Source organism: Leptodactylus fuscus, chromosome 6 (genome assembly GCF_031893055.1).
Source record: "Leptodactylus fuscus isolate aLepFus1 chromosome 6, aLepFus1.hap2, whole genome shotgun sequence".
NCBI classification, from domain to species: domain Eukaryota; kingdom Metazoa; phylum Chordata; class Amphibia; order Anura; family Leptodactylidae; genus Leptodactylus; species Leptodactylus fuscus.
In genome coordinates, this window is record NC_134270.1 from 175,209,075 (window position 1) to 175,233,627 (window position 24,553).

Below are 24,553 nucleotides of genomic sequence, written 5' to 3' on the forward strand. Positions count from 1 at the left end.
GCAGGGGCCACTATGGGGGATAATACTGTGTGCAGGGGCCACTATGGGGGATAATACTGTGTGCAGGGGCCACTATGGGGTATAATACTGTGTGCAGGGGCCACTATGGGGGATAATACTGTGTGCAGGGGCCACTATGGGGGATAATACTGTGTGCAGGGGCCACTATGGGGGATAATACTGTGTGCAGGGGCCACTATGGGGTATAATACTGTGTGCAGGGGCCACTATGGGGTATAATACTGTGTGCAGGGGCCACTATGGGACATAATACTGTGTGGAGGGGCCACTATGGGGCATAATACTGTGTGCAGGGGTCACTATGGGGTATAATACTGTGTGCAGGGGTCACTATGGGGGATAATACTGTGTGCAGGGGCCACTATGGGGTATAATACTGTGTGCAGGGGTCACTATGGGGTATAATACTGTGTGCAGGGGTCACTATGGGGGATAATACTGTGTGCAGGGGCCACTATGGGGTATAATACTGTGTGCAGGGGTCACTATGGGGTATAATACTGTGTGCAGGATTGCGGGGGGGGGAAGAGTTGGTCAGTCGGGAACTTCGGGTGGGGGCATGTGAAAAGTTCGCCATGGGGCCCTGCCATTCATAAACATGTTTCTAGTGACATTCGTGCTGTAAGGCAAAAGTGACATCGAAATCGGAAAGTAGCAGTGAGTTCCATGAGTGCGTTCCAGCGGTAGAACGTGTTGTGGAATGCAAACTTCGATCGCCATGTTGGAAATCCAGAGGAAACGTCAGAAAGGGAAAAAGAAGCTTGGAAACATGAATACAACACAGGCATATATCGAATACCAAACCAGGAGGAAGTATTAAAGGACTAAAATACTGGTAATATACAGTCTGTGTAGTGGTAATATCAGTGGTCATGGTGTGGCGGTATTATTATTGCTCTCTATATAGTGCATGGTATTCAGGAACAGTATGGAGGTAATATTTAATCACTGATACTGGTATTATACAGTCATTATGTAGCGGTAATATCAGTGGTCACGGTTTGGCGGTATTATTATTGCTCTATATATAGTGCACTGTATTCAGGAACAGTATGGAGGTAATATTTAATCAGTGGTCATGGTGTGGCGGTGTTATTATTGCTATATATATAGTGCATTGTATTCAGGAACAGTATGGAGGTAAAATTTAATCAGTGGTCGTGGTGTGGCGGTATTATTATTGCTATATATATAGTGCATTGTATTCAGGAACAGTATGGAGGTAATATTTAATCAGTGGTCATGGTGTGGCGGTATTATTATTGCTATATATATAGTGCATTGTATTCAGGAACAGTATGGAGGTAATATTTAATCAGTGGTCATGGTGTGGCGGTATTATTATTGCTCTATATATATAGCGCATTGTATTCAGGAACAGTATGGAGGTAATATTTAATCAACGGTCATGGTGTGGTGGTGTTATTTGAGTTTTATATAGTGGTATTAATTGTGATATTGCTCAATCCCAGCCCCCCAGCACTGCACAACTACACTGCTAACCACTGAGCCACCTTATGTATAGCTCATTATGTCCAGTAACAGTATGGAGGTAATATTTACTCACTATACGTGGCAATATTTGGTCCTGGTATGCTATAAACTGCAATGCTATATGATAACTACATATGTATAGTAATCATACACCCCCTATACATTGCCGTCACTATAATCGCGCCCGCATTCTGATCACGTTTTGCGCTTTTCCTCTTTCAGGTTCACTTCCACTTTAAGGTCACGGTCCAGCTTTCAATAGACAGGAGCGGCAGAGAGCGGAATCGGCGCCGTTCCACATCAGAAAGGCTTCACGCACGGTTCTGCATTTCAGGGGAATTAAGCAGGAAGCAAACTGCTGACATCTTTGTAAAGTTTGGACGGTTTGTTTTAGCTTTTTTTTTCCCCCTCTTTTCTCGGCTTTGTTGCTTTCTGCTGAATTGGGCCCTTCGCTCAGACTTGCGTTTTCCATTCCAAAAAACACCGTCAAGCTGTAATTATCCCCCGTCCCACAATAGAAAGGCTTTCAGAGCGCTGACAATACGGCTGATTGTGAGCGAGGGGGGGGGAGGGCGGCAAGTTCTGTGACTGACAGCTTCTCTCCCGCAAATCCAGATGGGGCCCCTGCACACACACAATGACAGCCATTATCAAGTTGGCCGAATGAAAAGCCGCCTCGCAATTGGCTGCGGCGACTCCACGCCGCACGTGTCACTGCGGCACAAGGGAGCAGCGGGAGAAAAGGACGGAGCGGCCTGGATCCGACCGTCACAGGTGTGAACTGCGCGGACCTGGCAGCGGACACTTCACCATGTGTCGGCTGTAATGATGAGGAGGACGGTGGTTTTATGATCCTCCGCTTATGTTTTGCATAGATTGCAACTTTCTGATAAATTTTCTATTTTTCACCATTTTCAAGATCTCCACTTGCTGTCAGCGAGCAGGAATATTCACAAAACACGTCACCAGCCTGATACTTGTCACAGAGGAGGGTTTGCTACAATGGTTTGATAAATCTCCTGCATTCCAGACTGATACATTCTACCTGTATTGATACATTGTAACAAGATAAAGATTAGTTCTGCTGCAGACTCAACTGTAACAAACCTTCAGCTGTGAGTAGTATTGGGTCTGTGTGGGTACAGCTAGAATTTATAATTTATAATTTTTCAAATGCATTTTCCTTCTATCATCCTCAGTAAATCCTTTAGTGTCCCCACACAGTGTATATAATGTTCAGGGGACCACGTAGTATGTATAATGCTTCCAGTGGGCTTCACACTTTACAATGGTCCCTAGTGGCCCACACACATTATAGTGTTCCCCAGTGACCCTGGCCTACACAGTATATATAATGCTCTCCAGTGGCTCCACACAGTATATATATGGCTGCTCAGTGGCCCCACACAGTATATATACGCTGTACATACACATATACGGCTGCTCAGTGGTCCCACACAGTATATATACGGCTGCTCAGTGGCCTCACACAGTATATATACGGCTGCTCAGTGGCCCCACACAGTATATATACGGCTGCTCAGTGGCCTCACACAGTATATATACGGCTGCTCAGTTGTCTCACACAGTATATATACGGCTGCTCAGTGGCCCCACACAGTATATATACGGCTGCTCAGTGGCCTCACACAGTATATATACGGCTGCTCAGTGGCCCCACACAGTATATATACGGCTGCTCAGTGGCCCCACACAGTATATATACGGCTGCTCAGTGGCCTCACACAGTATATATACGGCTGCTCAGTGGCCCCACACAGTATATATACGGCTGCTCAGTGGCCTCACACAGTATATATACGGCTGTTCAGTTGTCTCACACAGTATATATACGGCTGCTCAGTGGCCTCACACAGTATATATACGGCTGCTCAGTTGTCTCACACAGTATATATACGGCTGCTCAGTGGCCTCACACAGTATATATATGGCTGCTCAGTTGTCTCACACAGTATATATATGGCTGCTCAGTGGCCTCACACAGTATATATACGGCTGTTCAGTTGTCTCACACAGTATATATACGGCTGCTCAGTGGCCTCACACAGTATATATATGGCTGCTCAGTTGTCTCACACAGTATATATATGGCTGCTCAGTGGCCTCACACAGTATATATACAGTACATCTGCTCAGTGGCCTCACACAGTATATATACAGCTGCTCAGTGGCCTCACACAGTATATATATGGCTGCTCAGTGGCCTCACACAGTATATATACGGCTACTCAGTGGCCCCACACAGTATATATACGCCTGCTCAGTGGCCTCACACAGTATATATACGCCTGCTCAGTGGCCCCACACAGTATATATACAGCTGCTCAGTGGCCTCACACAGTATATATATGGCTGCTCAGTGGTCCCACACAGTATATATACGGCTGCTCAGTGGCCCCAAACAGTATATATAAAGTACATCTGCTCAGTGGCCTCACACAGTATATATACGGCTGCTCAGTGGCCCCACACAGTATATATATGGCTGCTCAGTGGCCCCACACAGTATATATACATCTGCTCAGTGGCCTCACACAGTATATATACGGCTACTCAGTGGCCCCACACAGTATATATACGGCTGCTCAGTGGCCCCACACAGTATATATACGGCTACTCAGTGGCCCCACACAGTATATATACGGCTACTCAGTGGCCCCACACAGTATATATACGGCTACTCAGTGGCCCCACACAGTATATATACGGCTACTCAGTTGTCTCACACAGTATATATATGGCTGCTCAGTGGCCTCACACAGTATATATATGGCTGCTCAGTTGTCTCACACAGTATATATATGGCTGCTCAGTGGCCTCACACAGTATATATACGCCTGCTCAGTGGCCCCACACAGTATATATACAGCTGCTCAGTGGCCTCACACAGTATATATATGGCTGCTCAGTGGTCCCACACAGTATATATACGGCTGCTCAGTGGCCCCAAACAGTATATATATGGCTGCTCAGTGGCCTCACACAGTATATATGCGGCTGCTCAGTGGCCTCACACAGTATATATAAAGTACATCTGCTCAGTGGCCTCACACAGTATATATACGGCTGCTCAGTGGCCCCACACAGTATATATACGGCTGCTCAGTGGCCCCACACAGTATATATACGGCTACTCAGTGGCCCCACACAGTATATATACGGCTACTCAGTGGCCCCACACAGTATATATACGGCTGCTCAGTGGCCCCACACAGTATATATATGGCTGCTCAGTGGCCCCACACAGTATATATACGTCTGCTCAGTGGCCTCACACAGTATATATACGGCTACTCAGTGGCCCCACACAGTATATATACGGCTGCTCAGTGGCCCCACACAGTATATATACGGCTACTCAGTGGCCCCACACAGTATATATACGGCTACTCAGTGGCCCCACACAGTATATATACGGCTACTCAGTGGCCCCACACAGTATATATACGGCTACTCAGTGGCCCCACACAGTATATATACGGCTACTCAGTGGCCCCACACAGTATATATACAGCTGCTCAGTGGCCTCACACAGTATATATATACGGCTGCTCAGTGGCCCCACACAGTATATGTAATGCTTCCCAGTAGACACCACACTTTATAATGCCTTCTAGTGACCCTACACAGGATATATATAATGCTCGTCCAGAAAATTCTGGAACAAATAGTAAAAAAATATACACAAATGATTCTATAATTATTGGGAGTGCATAAGAATTATCTTTGCCTTGTGGTCACTCTCCAAGTTTCAGGGAGCTGAGGGACTCCATTCTTCTATCCTCGAATCGGAAAGGGAGTGGAGAAGGAATTAAAAGGTATTTAGGGCCCCCATGATGCAATAGGGCCAACATCAATACGGTTAACACTTCCTGCATGACATAGATAAGTGTCAGTAACCTCCAATGATGCTAATGGTGATCCTTCCGGTTGGCACGTGTTGCCCTACTCTCACTGACCCCTATGTTGGGGGTTATGCTATAGTTTATCCAGTTAGGGACCTGCCATAATACAGATTGGCCCATAGACTACTACAGGAAGCCCATAAATATTCTGTAGCTGCACAGAAAACCAGCCTGTGCATCCCTTCCCTCGGTCAGAGTCCCGACGTCCCCCCGGTGTGCTCTGGAGAGTGTCTTGTAATTCTCCGACTCATTATTGGACTCAACCACCAATTCAGGAATCTTTGATAATAACTAAAAGCTACAACCTATAATTACACGTTATACATCAGAAGTGAATGTTTAGCGTCTCCGGCCCACAACACATCCCCGGGCTGGAAGGAGAGCAGAACGTGTACGGCCTCCCATGCTAATAACACTGGATACAAGACTATTAATTTACGGAGCTTTACGGAAGTGGTGATAGGTTACACGTCACAGCCGCGGCTTAGACGTCTGCTGACCCGTCAGAGGTTTACAATCAGCCTAATTAATAGTAATTATCTTAATGCACAGTATCTTAAGGCTGAATTAATGAATTACAACCCAACCGAACAAAGATTTTGAGGTTAAAGGGGTCCTTTCACCAGCTCTAACTCTTTACATCATGTGATAGCCGCCGCTTCACTGATTCCAGCGCCGTTGGAATTTTTTCTCTAGTCTTTACCATTCCCGAGCAATAGGTACTGTTAGTGCTCATTTTTAAGCTCTCTCTTATTAGGTAGGCGGTCCTAAGTTGGATCTGGTAGCCTGAGACAGCCCACCTGACAGTAGAGGTATTAATTAGCATATTGGGTGCTGAAACTAAAAGAAGTGATTGCTCAGGAACGGTAGGGGCTAGAGAAAAAATTCCAACTGCGCCGGAATCAGTGGAGCGACAACTACGCAATGACGCATGGATATTTATGGAGTGGACCAGCCCTTCTATTTGTGCTTCATTACAAGGGACTCCTAATAATAATTGAGGGACCTTCACTTCTCAATCGATATTCAGCTTTTATAGGGTTGGGGGCCCAAAGACCATGGGGTGATCGTGTAATAGAGATGCACCAGTTCTCCAGAAGAAGAGTCCTTCTTCACAATGGCTCCCATTCTGGCTATTAGAGGGGTCTAGAGTAGTGGGATTCTCTCCATTTACTGAGAATACCCTTATAGGGCATCTTAAATAAATCAGACAACTCGCATGGTCAACAACATGGCCAATGTCATATAGGCTCACCTGTACATACAGGGAACGTCATTGTTGTATGGATCCATTGGAAGTGCTTGAGAAGATACTTAACTGGGACAGAAGAAGGTATCACGGTCTATATTAGTACAAACAGGCAGTAAGGACTTACCTTGTACTATGAGATAGGCCTGTGTAGTGTGCGGCTTATCCTGGGTCTGGTAGGAACAGGTATATAGACCTTCATCTGCCACATCCAGTTGAGTGATGACAATACTAAATTCGGTTTTGTTGTAGTTGAGTAGTTGGACGCGAGGGTCTATGGACCATTTGTCATTCCCTGCATACAGGATGTTGGATCGGTTGAGCCAGGCCACTCGCGTCACTTGGTCATCAATGGAACAACTGGGGGAAGATAAAAACACAAGAACGTGAAGATATGTCCTAACTGGGTCAATTGGATCAAGAATCAAGATACTCTTGGCCAAAGAATAGTCCTTAGCTATAATGGCATGAGAATGTTTGGATTAAGAGGTTTGTCAAGGATTTAGATAAACATGGCCGACCTGAGAGCGACACGGACAAAAAACCATCTCATGGATTTTATAATAGTTATAGTAGATGGTTTGCTGTAGCCCAAAAACATCAGTAAAAAGCAACCCATGCTGGCACCAATGTTCTTGATGGAGTCTCTGGGACTGTCCATTACAATGCCTACATCTTACCCCATCCCACAGTAAATCCCTGCTTAAGAAGGTCCTAATAAGACGCTCGCTAGACGTCACAGGGTCATCTGTGAACCTCCATGCCCCAGGAGAACAAGACTATGATTAAATTGACAAAGCCAAGTCAAAGCCTAATTGACATCTCCACTTCGTCTTTTTGATCCTTCACCTTCTCACGTCTTTTTCTATACACACGCCTTCAGAGACAGAACCTTTTTTGTTGTCAAGGATTAGAAAACACAGCTGACCATGAACAGATATTTTTGGAAGAAAGCAGCCAAGTTTTTTTAACCTGAGACCCAGGACATCAAAGTGCGGTAGTTTATGAGCACAACTCGGTGGAGAAATTGCTGTAGATTAGAAACCTATCCCAAAACCAACAGAAAGCAACCCATGACTGGCAGCAATTTTCTTTTCGAGTTGGCTTTCTAGTTTCTGATGATGTATGTTGATGATGTTGTCCATTATGACCCCTACATCTTAATAATACACCCATCTTCTTTTTAGGCCCTAAGAGACTCGGTAGATGTGAAGAGGTCATCTGTGAACCACCACACTCCATGATAGGAGACTACGGAAGTCAACGCAAGCCTCTTCATAGAAGATTAAATTGACAAAGCCAACCAAAGCCTGAATGACATCTCCACCATGTCTTTTTTGTCCTCCATAACACATCGCCTTCCAGCCAACATCCCGTGTCTCTTTTCTGTAGATAGGCCATCACAGCTGACCATGGACAGGTATTTTTAGAAGAAACCAGAAACACTTGACCAAACCTGAGACCCAGGACATCAAGGTACAGTCGATTGTGTGCAAATTGGTGTAGATTGTAAGCCTAAACCAAAAACATCAAAAATTTCCAGACTGGCAGCAATTCTGTTGTTGATTACAACCCCTACATCTTACTAATACACCCCATCTTCTCTTTAAACCCAAGAATCTCCTTAGTAAGGCCCTAAGAACCTCAGTAGATGTCCAGAGGTCATCTATAAACCTCCACACTCCATGATAGGAGACTAAGGAAGTCAACGCAACCCTTTTCCTAGATTAAATTAAGAAATCCCAACCAAAGCCTCATTCACATCTCCACCATGTCTTTTTTGTCCTCCATAACACATTGCCTTCCTGCTGTCATCCCGTGTCTCTTTTCTATAGATGGATCTTCACAACTGACCATGGACCAGTATTTTTAGAAGAAAACAGAAACGCTTTACCAAACCTGAGACCCAGGACATCAAGGTACGGTAGATGATGTGCACATCTCAATAGTGAAATTGATGTAGATTGTAAGCCAAAACCAAAAACATCAGTAGAAGACAACCCCAAAATGTCCAGACTGGCAGCAATTTTGTTGTTGATTACAGCCCCTACATCTTACTAATACACCCCATCTTCTCTTTAAACCCAAGAATCTCCTTAGTAAGGCCCTAAGAACCTCAGTAGATGTCCAGAGGTCATCTATAAACCTCCACACTCCATGATAGGAGACTAAGGAAGTCAACGCAACCCTTTTCCTAGATTAAATTAAGAAATCCCAACCAAAGCCTCATTCACATCTCCATCATGTCTTTTTTGTCCTCCATAACACATTGCCTTCCTGCTGTCATCCCGTGTCTCTTTTCTATAGATGGACCTTCACAACTGACCATGGATGAGTAACTTTAGAAGAAACCAGAAACACTTTACCAAACCTGAGACCCAGGACATCAAGGTACGGTAGATGATGTGGACATCTCAATAGTGAAATTAATGTAGATTGTAAGCCTAAACCAAAAACATCAGTAGAAGACAACCCCAAAATGTCCAGACTGGCAGCAATTTTCTTGCCGATTATAGCCCCTACATCTTACTAATACACCTCATCTTCTCTTTAAACCCAAGAATTTCTCTAGTAAGGCCCTAAGAATGTTATTAGATGTCAAGAGGTCATCTATAAACCACCACACTCCATGATAGGAGACTATGGAAGTCAACACAACTCTTTTCATAGATTAAATTAAGAAATCCCAACCAAAGCCTCATTCACATCTCCACCATGTCTTTTTTGTCCTCCATAATACATTGCCTTCCTGTTGTCATCCCGTGTCTCTTTTCTATAGATGGATCTTCACAACTGACCATGGATGGGTCATTTTAGAAGAAACCAGAAACACTTTACCAAACCTGGGACCCAGGACATCAAAGTACAGTAGATGATGTGCACATTGGTGTAGATTGTAAGCCTAAACCAAAAACATCAGTAGAAGACAACTCAAAAATTTCCAGACTGGCAGCAATTTTCTTTTTGTAATGTCCTCCTTGATCCTGGGCATGTCCAACCCCTACATCTTACCAATACACCCCATCTTTTCTTTAAACCCAAGAATCTCCTTAGTAAGGCCCTAAGAACCTCAGTAGATGTCAAGAGGTCATCTATAAACCACCACACTCCATGATAACGAGACTATGGAAGTCAACGCAACCCGTTTTTCATAGAAGATTAAATTGACAAAGCCCAGCCAAAGCCTCATTGACATCTCCACCATGTCTTTTTCATCCTGCACAATAATACATCGCCTTCCAGCCGTCATCCCGTGTCTCTTTTCTATAGATGCGTCTTCACAGCTGGAACCTTTCCTGTTATAGCACTTGGTATGAAGCCGGATCCAATAGCCCCGTTATTTCTTTATTCGTAAAAGACTTTGCACAACCTCTATAGACTCCCACCGGCTTCTAATCCAAAACACAGTGGCCCAGCTGAGTTGTCGAGGGCCTGAAGAGTGGAAAACTTTGAGATTGCATTGATTACCATGCGGGAACATACCTGCTTTTATAGACGCCGGAGCTATTTGTGTGGAGCTGGGGAGGGATCAAAGGGCCGAGGCACAGAAATGTTCAACCACTAGTGATTGTTCTGTATCATTCCTATACATGACCGCGGATCAATGAGTCCAATGAGTCATAAGACATAGCAGGAGCTGTAGGGGGCCGCACAACTAGTATTGGCTACATCAAATGATACCTTCCTCCTCCGAAAAATGACCAAAGACGTATGTGGCTTAGAAATACCTCCTACAAAGAAGTAGCCTACAGCTGCTACCGGGCCTATGGATATAAGGGCTCCGTCTGTATATAGGCTTGCTATCAGTGTGGGATTTCCACTAAAGACCCCAAACCCATTGCACACAGAGAGGTTGTGGATTCCTTCTGCACTTGCGCCTTGAAAATAAATGTGTGAAATTTTGTCTGTGTCACAGAAAAAAAAATAAAAAGAACTGCAAGAAGTTACATGCTGCTTCGTTTTTTTGCAGATTCTGCACAAAACTGCCCTACACGAATTAACCCACTGAACTGGGACAATCCTCATGTGGATCCGCGCCGCATCAGACTGCACATCCGAGTGACAGCCCTACATTTCTACTGCGGATCCTCTAGTAAGTAGTATATACGGTATATACACAATACACAGAAATATATACAGTTACACCGACATGCATACATATTATACACACACACATATATAGGTATATAAATACTACATTCACATACATGTACACTTATTACATACACACATTATACACATACACATTATATGCATGTTACAAGCATACATATTACACACATATACCCATTATATTCATACATACACATTGCACAAATACATATAACATGCATACACATTACACACATGCATGCACATTACAGACACATAGTACTCATGCATACACATTACACACATACTTATTACACATATACACCTTACACCCATACATTCATATACAGTATTATACACACATATGTGTTACACCCATACAAATTACACACGTACACACATATTAGACACACAAACATATCATCCTACTAATATGAAAGTTTGTGTGTTGGTTAGTCAATCACGCAAAAACAGCTGAATGTACTTGAATGAAATTTGGCACATAGATAGTTTGTAACCTGGATTAACACATCGGCTATTTTTTTATCCCGGTAAATGACATGGCTTCACGACTGTTATGAATTTATGTTCACATATTATATTACACTGCTCTTGCCAGCAGGCTGGTAAAGCCAGGTCTGTTATTTCTCTATGTAAACACACAGACAACACTGAGTCCATTGTGTACAAGCATTTGCATATTATCTGATCTGATCCAGGCAGTCACACTAGATGGGAAAACAACTTTACTCCAAATTGGCAGTTTGCTACTTTTAAACATGCTGGGGAAAAAAAATCTAATTTGTGGCAAAATTCTAAAAGAACGAGAGCTATGAAGGGAGCCACAAGTCACAGAGTTCTCAAGCGGAGCTCAGGTGGATCATCAACACCAACAACACGCTCATTATATGGCGTCCCAGCCAGATGCTGGCACAATCACAGGTGAGGTGCGAGGAGCGAGTTCAGTGTCAGGCCAGCTTGACAGCTGCTGAAACGCCGGAGCAGGCAGATCATCAACGCCAACAACACGCTAATCATATAGCTTCCCAGTGAGCTGCTGAGATGCTGGAACAATCACAGGCATAGTGCAAGAAACAAGTTCAATGGCAGGCCAGCTTGACAGCTGCCGAAACATCGGAGCAGGCAGATCATCAACCCCAACAATACGCTCATTATATGGCGTCCCAGCGAGCTGCTGAGATACCAGAACAATCACGGACACAGTGCGAGGAACAGGTTCAGCAGGACATCTTGAGCAGGGCCGGCTCCAGGTTTTTATGGGCCCTTGGGCGACAGAGCCTCAGTGGTTCCCCTTGTAAAGGAGGCGGGGGAGTCGAGACACTGTGCGTCGCAGATGAAGCGAGTGACGTCACGCAGGAGTGTGGTGTCACCAACGCCATACCTCCCAATTTTTAAAGAGTAGAAAGAGGGACCCCAGTTTCATGTCCCCCTTTCCATCTCTGTCCCCAGTTTCATCACGTTCTCCCCCTTCATCTGCCCAGTTTCATGTCCCCCATCTCTGCCCACAGTTTCATGTTCCCCGTCTCTGCCCCAGAGTCATGCTGTTCCACCCCCCCATCTTCCCCAGTGTCATGCCGTCCCCCCCCCCCTCCATTTGCCCCCCAGTTTCATTGGGCCCCCTCCATCTCTGCCCCAGAGTCATGCTGTTCCACCCCCCCATCTTCCCCAGTGTCATGCCGTTCCCCCCCCTCCCCTTCACAAAGACAAACACTTACACTCACCTCCAATCGTTCCCCCGACGCTCCTCTCTCTCACTCCATTCACATACGCGATTAAAGCAGGAGCTGTGTGGCCCGGCGTGCGTGTGTAAGCGCGATGTGATGACGTCATCGCGCCTACACACTCAAGCCGGGCCGCAGCTTTAAAGCAGGAGCTGAGATCACGGTTCCTGCTTTAATCGCCTATGCATTTAATTCAGCTCATCGGCGTCCGTCCGACGCCGATGAGCTGATATCGGGACAGGCAAGTGCTGGGGCGGGCAAGTGCCGGGGGGCCCCCAGAGGCTCTGTGGGCCCTGGCACTTGCCCGACTATGCCGTGCGCTGACACCGGCCCTGATCTTGAGAACTGCCAAAACGCTGGAGCAGACGAACCATCAACGGCAGCAATTTGCTGAATATAGGCGGATCATCAACGCCAACAATGCGTAGACGAAGTCGCAGGCAGAGGCTAGTAAATATATATATATATATATATATATATATATATATATATATTTATGCATTACTCACTTACATATTACACACATACACATTTCAAACTCACAGAAATATACATACACATTACACACATACTGTACATATTACACACATACATACGCATTACATACATGCTGTTTGTATTACACACACATTACGCACATATATTTTACACACATACATATTACACACACACATACACATTACACACATACATGTTACACACATACATACACATTACACATATAAATATACATGACAGATGCATACTATATGTTTTACACACATATTACACATATACATGTTACACACATACACATTTCAAACACACATATAAATATACATACACATTACACACATACTGTACATACACACACACATACGCATTACATACATACATTCTGTTTGTATTACACACACATTACACATATATGTTACACACATACATATTACACACACACGTTACACACACACATACATACACATTACACACACATACACATTACACACATACATGTTACACACATACATACACATTACACACACACATACACATTACACACATACATACACATTACACACATAAATATACATGACACAGATGCATACTATATGTTTTACACACATATTACACACATACACATTACACACATACATGTTACACACATACATACACATTACACACACATACATGTTACACACATACATACACATTACACACATAAATATACATGACACAGATGCATACTATATGTTTTACACACATATTACACACATACACATTACACACATACATGTTACACACATACATACACATTACACACACATACATGTTACACACACACGTTACACATTACACACATAAATATACATGACACAGATGCATACTATATGTTTTACACACATATTACACACATACACATTACACACATACATGTTACACACATACATACACATTACACACACATACATGTTACACACACACGTTACACATTACACACATAAATATACATGACACAGATGCATACTATATGTTTTACACACATATTACACACATACACATTACACACATACATGTTACACACATACATACACATTACACACACATACATGTTACACACACACGTTACACATTACACACATAAATATACATGACACAGATGCATACTATATGTTTTACACACATATTACACACATACACATTACACACATACATGTTACACACATACATACACATTACACACATAAATATACATGACACAGATGCATACTATATGTTTTACACACATATTACACATATACATGTTACACACAGTTAAACCATTGAATAGCTTATACAATAATACGATAGGAGGATTTATAGGGCCGGATACAATACTGTCCAATCACAGCTCAGCTTTCATCTTTCAAGAGCAGTTTATAAAAATGAAAGCTGAGCTCTGATTGGTTGCTAGGGGTAACAAGGCCAGTCTTGGTTGTTGAGGCCTACTCTATGTGTTGAGGCCTTTCTTAGTAGTTAATTGATGCCACTTTGGTTTGGTTGATGCGGTTTCAGAAGTCCTCACGCCCTTCTATTAATAGCTACAGAATCACACCGCCACTGCACATATAAGACGTATGGATTTTTCTGTCTCCTCGCCGCCTCTTCCTTAGAGACCTCTTCTCATTAACGCTCGCCATCCCGGGCTTTATAAGAATAATCAGCTTGTACTTAGAAGAAAGCCATATTTTAATTTTGCGGCCGCCGCAGTCCCCGAGCGCCTCATCAGGAGAGGAATCCCGGTTTTACACGCACCTAAGAACGATTTGGCGGTTGTGTTGGAAGCGCGCTCCTCTGGGAGACATTCCCTCCTTTATAATACGACTCCCCTGATAAAACATCATAGTCTCAACATGTCAGGATTGATCTGGATTACCGCCCGCGGAGAGATCATCATATAGTTATGATTACTGTGAGAAGGACACATAAATCAGCGGAGAAGGCGCTCTTAACCCTTCTCCTACCAGAGCCCTGCCAGTTCCCTCATTACAACTAGTGGGATCAGTGGTTGCCCAAAGGGCCAATGACAGAAGAAGACCACCACTACCCTCATCATCCCCAAGAAGACCTGATCCTGGTAGATCTGAAGAAACCTAGATCCCAGGATACTACTAGATCATTAGACCCACAGGTTGGACCGGATTCGCAGCTGTAATACGTTCCGTAGAATAAGGATGTATTAAAAATAGTCAAAGGCTGGCCATGCCCACATTCTGGTCCAGTATCGTACTGAGGTTCCTTGGACCTACCACTCTCCAACAATCCTTAGGAAATAGGCCATGGTCCTCTTCAATTTTGGGTGTCTTCTGTTGGGCCATTATTGCCTTTAGAGCCTAGGTCCACTGGAAGATCAGCGGTTGCCCAAAGGGCCAATGACTAAAGAAGACCACCGCCACCCTCATCGACTCCAAAAAGACCTGATCCTGGTAAATCTGAAGAAACCTAGATCCCTAGGATACTACTAGATCATTAGACCCACAGGTTGGACCGGATTTGTAGCAGTAATATGTTCCGTAGAATAAGGATGTATTAAAAATAGTCAAAAGCTGGGCATGCCCACATTCTGGTCCAGTATCATACTGAGGTTCCTTGAACCTACCACTCTCCAACAATCCTTAGGAAATAGGCCATGGTCCTCTTCAATTTTGGGTGTCTTTTGTTGGGCCATTATTGCCTTTAGAGACTAGGCCCACTGGAAGATCAGTGGTTGCCCAAAGGGCCAATGACTGAAGAAGACCACCGTTGCCCTCATCGACTCCAAGAAGACCTGATCCTGGTAGATCTGAAGAAACCTAGATCCCTAGGATGCTACTAGATCATTAGAACCACAGGTAGGACCGGATTTGCAGCTGTAATACGTTCCGTAGAATAAGGATGTATTAAAAATAGTCAAAGGCTGGCCATGCCCACATTCTGGTCCAGTATCGTACTGAGGTTCCTTGGACCTACCACTCTCCAACAATCCTTAGGAAATAGGCCATGGTCCTCTTCAATTTTGGGTGTCTTCTGTTGGGCCATTAATGCCTTTAGAGCCTACGCTAAGGGAAGATCCTCTGCTACTCTGGTGGGCCAGTACAACACTCTAGTCTATGGGTGGAGTTTGGAGAGGATTGAGATGGACTCCAAAAACGAGCCGTAATTTGCATTGACAGAAAAAAAAAAATGTTTTCTGCCCAATCTTGCCATGGCATTATCACCAATGACCTCAAGACGGGTGCTAATCCAGGATGTTATTTTATGGAGGTGATGGGGGGGGGGTCACAAATAATTGAGGACTCCAGTTTTTAGGGAAGTCTCCAGTTTGACTGCATCCGCGCTCTTGTGGTCGCACACTTAATGGCTAAGACAGTCTGGTCCGGATCTAACCATGAGGTGGGACCTCAGAGCCAGAGCTGGTACTGGAGAGGAGATGAAGGTGTTGGGCCACCTGTCACCACTGACCCTAAAAAAATTGGAGTCAAGGTTCTTAGAGGGGAAAAAAAACTGCCCCATCAACTTTCCCACATATTTCACCCTTGCATTTTCCTCTGACTCTTCACGTTGTTCTGATGGGTCCTTTGGACCATCTACCATGGAATCACTCAATGTGAATGACCTTGGATAGTGAAGACCCAGTGAGAACCCAAGCAAGACCTGAGCACATATAGTTGTTCTTGGAATTTGCCCTTGGGTTACGGAGCTATTTGCCTCCCTCTTAATCTATAGCTCAAGACTTGCCCCCAATGTCTTTAGATATTGATCAAACCAAGGAGAAGATGGAGTCCTGGGGCTATTTCCTAGGTCCGGCAGATTGTCCCCTATCAGAATTTTTCTGTGGTCGTCCACCTTGGACATACCCTACTTGTTCCTCAGGTTTTTTGATCCTAAGTAGATCACAAAGTGACCACCGGCAATCAACTGTAACATGTGGGGAATCCTGACAGTAAGTGTTCAATTATTCTGCAGCGTTCTGTTAGGGACATTAAGGGGTCCCCATGATAGAGTATGTTGCTGAGTTCCAAATTAAATATCAGGCCTGAAGTAATTACGCCCATTATCAGGTCTGGAGAAGCCACACACACACAACTGATGGTGTATCAAGTGAGTTCTAATTTAATGGTGCACAAAGGTGGTTTAAATACAATACAGACAAGAGCAGGTTGGACTATTCTAACATAGTTGGCATAAAATAATTGGTTATAAGGTAAACCTGGCACATGACTATTGGCTGAGACCTTATGTATTTTGCATATCATTACAGCTTAATGGACTTTGTCCTTAAACAAAGAAAGCTTCAAAAACACTTATGTGTGAACTAGCAGCTCACACTATGTCTATATGCATATATCATGTAAACAGAGATAAGATGTCATGTTGGTGCTAAATGAGTCTCAGTGACCTCCATATACCATGAAGATAAGATATACAAATAGCCAGCTGCGACTTACTTACACAGTTTATGTGTGAAAGGTTACAAGATGACTGACAAAATACAAAGATGGAGGATTTTACTCTAACATTCCCCCATTTTGAGATGGCTGAATACAGGAATTCATATTTAGGTACTTCAGTGACCTAATGTCTACTGCCGGACTTTACCAGATTCCCCTCATATGTTCCTGTATTCTAACCTAATCTCAATCATAGTTCTGGCCTTTTATATCTTGGTCTGCTCATCCTTTTGTATATGTTTTGTATTAAACAAACAAAATGAACATAAGATTTTTACTACAACTTGCTGATATTTACTTGTTTATACTATGTATCGTTCCTAAAATATGAGGTGGTATTTTCTTAACTATATACTTCAAACATTTCCTGTTGCGTCAAAGAAACAGCTATATATGACATGACTTAGGCTAATATGGGGTTATGAGGACATATCCTACAATCTGACACATTCAGATCTTCGATCAAAATCATATGATGTTTAAGAAACTTATTGTCCCACTTCATTGTTAAATGTTCTATGCAGGCTTATCGTCAGGACCATCTGTAACAGCATTATCAGGAGAATCTTCATCGCTTTGTGTGTAGATACTTTCTTGCAATATGAAGCATGGATACAATTAGGCTCTCCTTCAAATATCACAGAAGGACTGGTTATCAGCAGCATTTGGAAGGACCATCAAATCTTGTCTCCAAGGTTTTTCTCACGTGTCTCTTCATCACCATCAATCTCTTGGCTCAAATGAATAGGTCCCGCCCACTAATTTAAAATCTGAGAAGGAGAGAAAACTCAAAGCCATACATTAGTCAGATGTTTTTGCCAAGACATCACATAGTCAGCCAGTACACCATACCACATCTGTAGGAGTTGCCAAGAATACAACCCCCAAAGAAAGTTTGACATGGGTTAAAGCCAATTCTTCTCTTAGGAGGGTACCTTACAGAAAATACCAATACAAGTGACACACTATTTCTTCAGTAGCCGTCTATCTGCAGCCCCGTTTGTGATGGCTTTCTTCACCAGATATGCCTCAGACTTTTCTGAAGATAGATAACTATACACACAAGCACGTACTTATACCGTCTCACCTTTAGTAACTGCATATAGTTAACCTGCAATCTCTGGAACAGGTACAAGGGCTCTGGGCCTGGCTCTGAGAAACTTTTCACTTTTTGGCCTACTTTGCATTTAACACATGCCATGCAGTGTCTGTAGTGATGTTAAATCCTGCAGCCGCCCATCCTCTGCTTACCAGGTCACACAAGGCTACTTCTAAACACTGCTTTATGCCATCAGTGGGGACAATGCACTCAGTAAATATATTCTCTTACCACCGGAGATCAGGACTTGTACATCCTCTTTTACTGTAGTCCTGGACCATTTTTGGTGCCTCAGTGTTGTAAAACCTGAAAAGAGAGCTAAAAGGGGGGTTTGGGTCGAGTATAATGACCAATTATCAGTAAGGCATATCCCCTAGGCCTCTGCAACTGGGTTAGCGGCAGTGTCTGCCCACAAGTTACCTCTACTTTCCTTCGTATCAGCCTTAGTGTGTGTCCTGACTTTTGACTATACCCACCTGTGTGGAGGTGGCAGCATCACTACCTGAACAGCCTGGAAATCCTTTTAGGCTTAACATTAACCCTACAGAAAGCTCTCGCTCTCCAGATTGGACCGTAGTCCCACTATATCAAACACCTACCCTCAGACATTGTACCCTGTCTCAGTGATGGCTTCTAGTTCAGCTTCATGAGCTGAGACCCATACAGTTCCATAATGGTTCTACTTTGTGCTTGGTTTTACCCTTGGTTTACCTCATATTCAGTGACCATGACATATCTGGTGCAGAATCCACCATCATTCCCAAATCGAGAATCATCTAAAATAAAAGAATTCTCATCAGAGTTAACAATAGATTCATCATTTACATAACCAAATCAGCAAAAGTAAAATTAATTTTAAGTTATCTGACTCTCCTTACTCCTCCCCTGAAACTATTGTTAACAGGTTAGAAGGGACTTGTAGTGCAGCACAGAATGCAAAGCTTACATTAGAAGACATAGATAAGACACACTGCAGCCTGAGATATCCAGCCATTGTCATCTTTGTTTCCAATGAAAGATTTATTACCCCTTTGTCTTATCATGGAAGCAGCTGCGCTGGCTCTCCCCACATTTGTCATAGCTGTAGTACTACATATCCCAGCAGACTTATTTATACAATCCCAAGTAAATTCAGTTCTTTAAAACTTCTAAACACTCCAAAAATTCATTAAGGTAAGTAAATACTCAACATATATCAGCAGAGAAGGCGGAAGCCTTAAATTACAGAGCAGATATGTGACTTCTGATCTACTTACACAGCTACCTAACACCTTGTAGCAAACAATGACCCAGAAACACCACTTTAATTTTGTAGAACTGCAATTTATCTTTACCTGCGTGTACATATTAGGGGCGTTCTGTGCCCCTTGTGGCAAGATAGTTCACATGTATTGCCTACCCCTATGGGGCCTAATCCCATATCAGAAGGAACATCTGAATAACTTTTTCACACAATAAATCCCGATTGTTAACATTCATGGATTTATAGTATAAACCCATAACAAATATTTATGTTACAAGTGTAAAGCCCATCTGATATAATTGATACACATACGCACCAATAAACACTGAGTACATAATACATGTACATGGTATATCAAGTACATCTCATTTACACCAGAACACACATATATGTATTCAACAATGGAAAGAACTTTTATGCCTCCCTTTCATATCTACTTGTCACCACCCTCTGTGGTTATCAGCATTCAATATCTGCTTGCTGTGGAGACTGAAAATGTAACAATACAGACATGGACAAACAGAACATGTACACATAGCAGACACATGTAACATGTACATATAACTGACACACATATATGGGCCCATTCACTTTTCTGAACCTTCCATACAAACATGCAACGTCACACTGGAGCTCCAGACAAAACAAAACAAATGTCAATTAAATCAAAAAGAACTTGTCTGAACTAAAATAAAAATTTTCATATATTTTGTACCGTGATATCACTTATCGTCTCGGGACGGCTTATTCCTACAAATAGGCACAGAATTAGTTATAATTCCTGCACAGCTAAATATTGAGGAGAAAACAAACCAAAACATGTAAATAGTTGCCTTCATCTTTTTACCAATTTGCATATTACTATAAAATAAACATAATAATGTTGATCTCATATTTATGCCATTTATCCAATTTTAAAAACATTACCATGAGAGGAGCATTCTCAAAATGGGAAACCTTTCCTGAATAAAAGGACACTATAGACATTCTAGAAATAACTTAATGTCCACCCCCAAGCCTATATACACACATATGTGTATACACATACCTACACTTAACCTGCAGTATCCTCACCACAAAACATATCATGTTTCCACTTTCCACTAACCAACAAACTAACAACACAATGCTAAGTGCCGAGCACATTAACCCTTTAGCTGGACTGTCAATGGATGCTCACTATACATTTCCTTACACTCAAAGCCTTTGTCCTTCGCTTAGGACACCAGCAATCTCTAGCCAAATGTCCCTGGTTTCCACAATTAAAACACTTCCTGGTTACCCTCTATCCCTGTATCTGTCCTGCCTATTCTCCATTGGTAACTCCTGCTCTTTTTTTTTTTTTTTTTTTCTTGAGCGGCATCTTCTCTCTCTCCCATTCCTATTAGTTCATATGGGGGTATACCCTACCTCAGAGGGTCCCTCCCCCATAATAGCTGATGGCCAGTCAGCCGTGAGCATCCCACTCCTCTAGGGCAATTAAGACAATAGAGGGTCACTTTTGACTCACCTAGTGGGACCTCCCAAACAGTCACTCTGTTTTCATTGAACTAATCTCTAATGTGCATGTTCTGGCGTAGTGCTCAGGGCAAAACCCTCATTTGGTTTCCACAGACTCCACTTTGTCTGTGTCCCTCTATCGAACACCCCTGAATCATTGCATGTACTTACTCAGATTCTACTCAGTCCTTAGTGTCCAAAACAAGGACTTTTCAATCACTCAGTACTTCCACTCTCGCAACTCTAGGGATTAAGGATGAAGAATAACTCTCTCTCCTGCACCGCTTTTTACACTCTATAACAGATGTAACAACCAAATGACAGCATGGACAGTAGACAAAGAATGAGGTATAACATTCCCACCCCACTACAGACAACATACTATTCAGGTTCTTGCACACTATATAATATGGCATCGATTGTTATAACATATGCAGCACTAATCTTCACTCACCGACACACAGGATCCGGGACACGTAGGAACTCAGATTAGTTATTTGGCAAGAAAAGGACTTACCGTTACAGCGCCGTTTTATTCATCTGAGGTCCTCCGGGCCCGTCTCCAAATCGGTTGGTGAGTGGATCAGTACACTATCGGCTGCACATTAAACGATTATCGATTCCCCACGATGGGCGTCAGGTTCTGTTAGGGACATTAAGGGGTCCCCATGATAGAGTATGTTGCTGAGTTCCAAATTAAATATCAGGCCTGAAGTAATTACGCCCATTATCAGGTCTGGAGAAGCCACACACACACAACTGATGGTGTATCAAGTGAGTTCTAATTTAATGGTGCACAAAGGTGGTTTAAATACAATACAGACAAGAGCAGGTTGGACTATTCTAACATAGTTGGCATAAAATAATTGGTTATAAGGTAAACCTGGCACATGACTATTGGCTGAGACCTTATGTATTTTGCATATCATTACAGCTTAATGGACTTTGTCCTTAAACAAAGAAAGCTTCAAAAACACTTATGTGTGAACTAGCAGCTCACACTATGTCTATATGCATATATCATGGAAACAGAGATAAGATGTCATGTTGGTGCTAAATGAGTCTCAGTGACCTCCATATACCATGAAGATAAGATATACAAATAGCCAGCTGCGACTTACTTACACAGTTTATGTGTGAAAGGTTACAAGATGACTGACAAAATACAAAGATGGAGGATTTTACTCTAACAACCCCCACAGGAGAACTGAGGTATTACACAATTTCCATTCACATGAATGGGTTGTCTGTGTAATGCACGATAGAAATGGTCCTCCAGAGCAAAAGAAGAGAATACTGACTTGGGTTTAAGCATTTGGTAGGTGGTCTCTCTTAATGAATGACAGCTCACATCATTAAGTAGGACCGCCCACTGGACTCTTAAGAATAAGTAGATATTTAGGTCAATAACTGGCAATCTTTTCTTACAAGGTTATATATTAATCTACTCAGCTCCTCCTGCTCTATAACATGCCACAGGACGCCTTTCCAACGTGATGGGTCCCCTTTAAGTTGGAATTACATTCATGTCAAGAATAAATATAGCCATTTTTAGCCCCATGGAAACAATGGAGACATTGTTACCGACAACTCTGTGCATCTGTTCCTGAAATTCCACCACAGATCGGAAGCATTGACGTGTTTTTGTGTCAAGGTCACACAGGGACTTCAATGTCACAAGTAGTGACAGCTGGTCTTAAAGCTGCGGGGAGCGCTGCATGGACTGGCAGGGCGCATCGTAATGCCGAGCTTGTCTCCATCTATGTACAGGAGATGTCAAGTGATAGCAGACATAGATTACACGGAGGACAGGTAGGACACGCACTTAGCTATAGGGGGTGTAAAGGTTGTGTTATGACACTCATATATAATGTCTGCTAGCCACCATGTATCGGAGAGGGGGACATATATAATCGTCCACCAGAGGGCAGACTCACGGCCTTGCCATCCCTATGACAGCCCAGCCAGGTCTGCATGTCCTTCACAATGCACCATTGTCATTATTGCTCATATGTCAGGGATTGCGCCCGCTCTGCACTTGTACGACGTCATGTTTTTTGATTAACGACCCCTGGAAGGTTGCGTCAGGCGCCTGTCATAGCGGAGAGGATATGTGTACCGCGCCCACGCTCCGTGTATCTTCACATGTAAAAGATTTGTTTCCAAACTGACTGATGCAAATGGATGGGGGATACGGGGATTTCATTAAAAATTAGATGAAAGGAGCGTAGGAATAGACGCGGAGTAGAGAAACGTGAGACGTGAGCGATGGCTAGATGAAAAATAATGAAACGCGTCACATTGCAACATGGCACGTTGTAGCCCCCTGTTGTATTATACGGTATCATCAGCTTATTGCATCCTTGTCGCCTGTTCTACTTAGGGGAAACAATCAGGAAGCTGGGAGGAAACTGTATATAGGGCTGGCAATGATACAGATACCTGAGTATATACCTATGGTACTAACTGATATGTATACTACATTGTATCCATGGTCACTCCTATGGCAAGAGGAAGAAAAGCGGTGACCACAAATATCAGGCGCTGCTTATCTAACAGGAAAGTAATTCTATGAAGTCCATAAAGTTATCCAAAATACATGCCATATTGTCTTGGCTTTGTGATGCTCTTTTAGGTCTAGGGGGCGGTGTTTCTCCAATTGGAGGTTACCAAGTTGTTGCCGAGTCTCCAAATAATTTAAACTTTGCTTGCAATTCCACCTTTGGCCACATGGTGCGCTGTTTATGCTCTGAAGCTCCACCTAGTGGTGACTATAAACACATACCATCGTATCACTGGGAATTAGAGAATGTCTATAGACCAGGCAATGCCCCATGGGAACAGAGTATGCAAAGTAACTACTATCCGGGGGGTCAAAAGTTGGCTCTCTAGTGCCACCTATTGGATATCTGCACCATAAATCAAAGTGTGACCCATTAGAAGGCTCTTTAGTGCCACCTATTGGATAACTATCCTATAACTTAATGCACGACCCATTAAAAAGCCTTGAGGCATGACTCAAGAAAACAACACCCAACTGCAGCTCGGTCAGGGTTCTTGCCCCTCTTCATTGTAGAGCAGGGTACTGGTTGGCTAGGAGAGGGGCCTATGGAATAGGTCTAGGAGGACCATTTGTCTTAAAGACATTCCCTAATAATTTACATGTTACTTGCAATTCCACATCTGACCACTTGGTGTGCACATACTCTGCATTACACCTAATGCTTTATAGCTCCACCTA

The 24,553-nt window shown here is 43.2% G+C and overlaps 1 protein-coding gene across 1 annotated transcript in view; it reads right to left on the reverse strand.

The window, feature by feature from the left end:
• IGLON5 (IgLON family member 5) overlaps positions 1 to 24,553 on the reverse strand; it is a 303,232-nt gene that overhangs the window by 23,436 nt on the left and 255,243 nt on the right. The window contains exon 3 of the mRNA XM_075278106.1: positions 6,818 to 7,050. Coding sequence (XP_075134207.1) covers positions 6,818 to 7,050 — 233 coding nt within the window. The remainder of the gene's footprint in view (positions 1 to 6,817; positions 7,051 to 24,553) is intronic.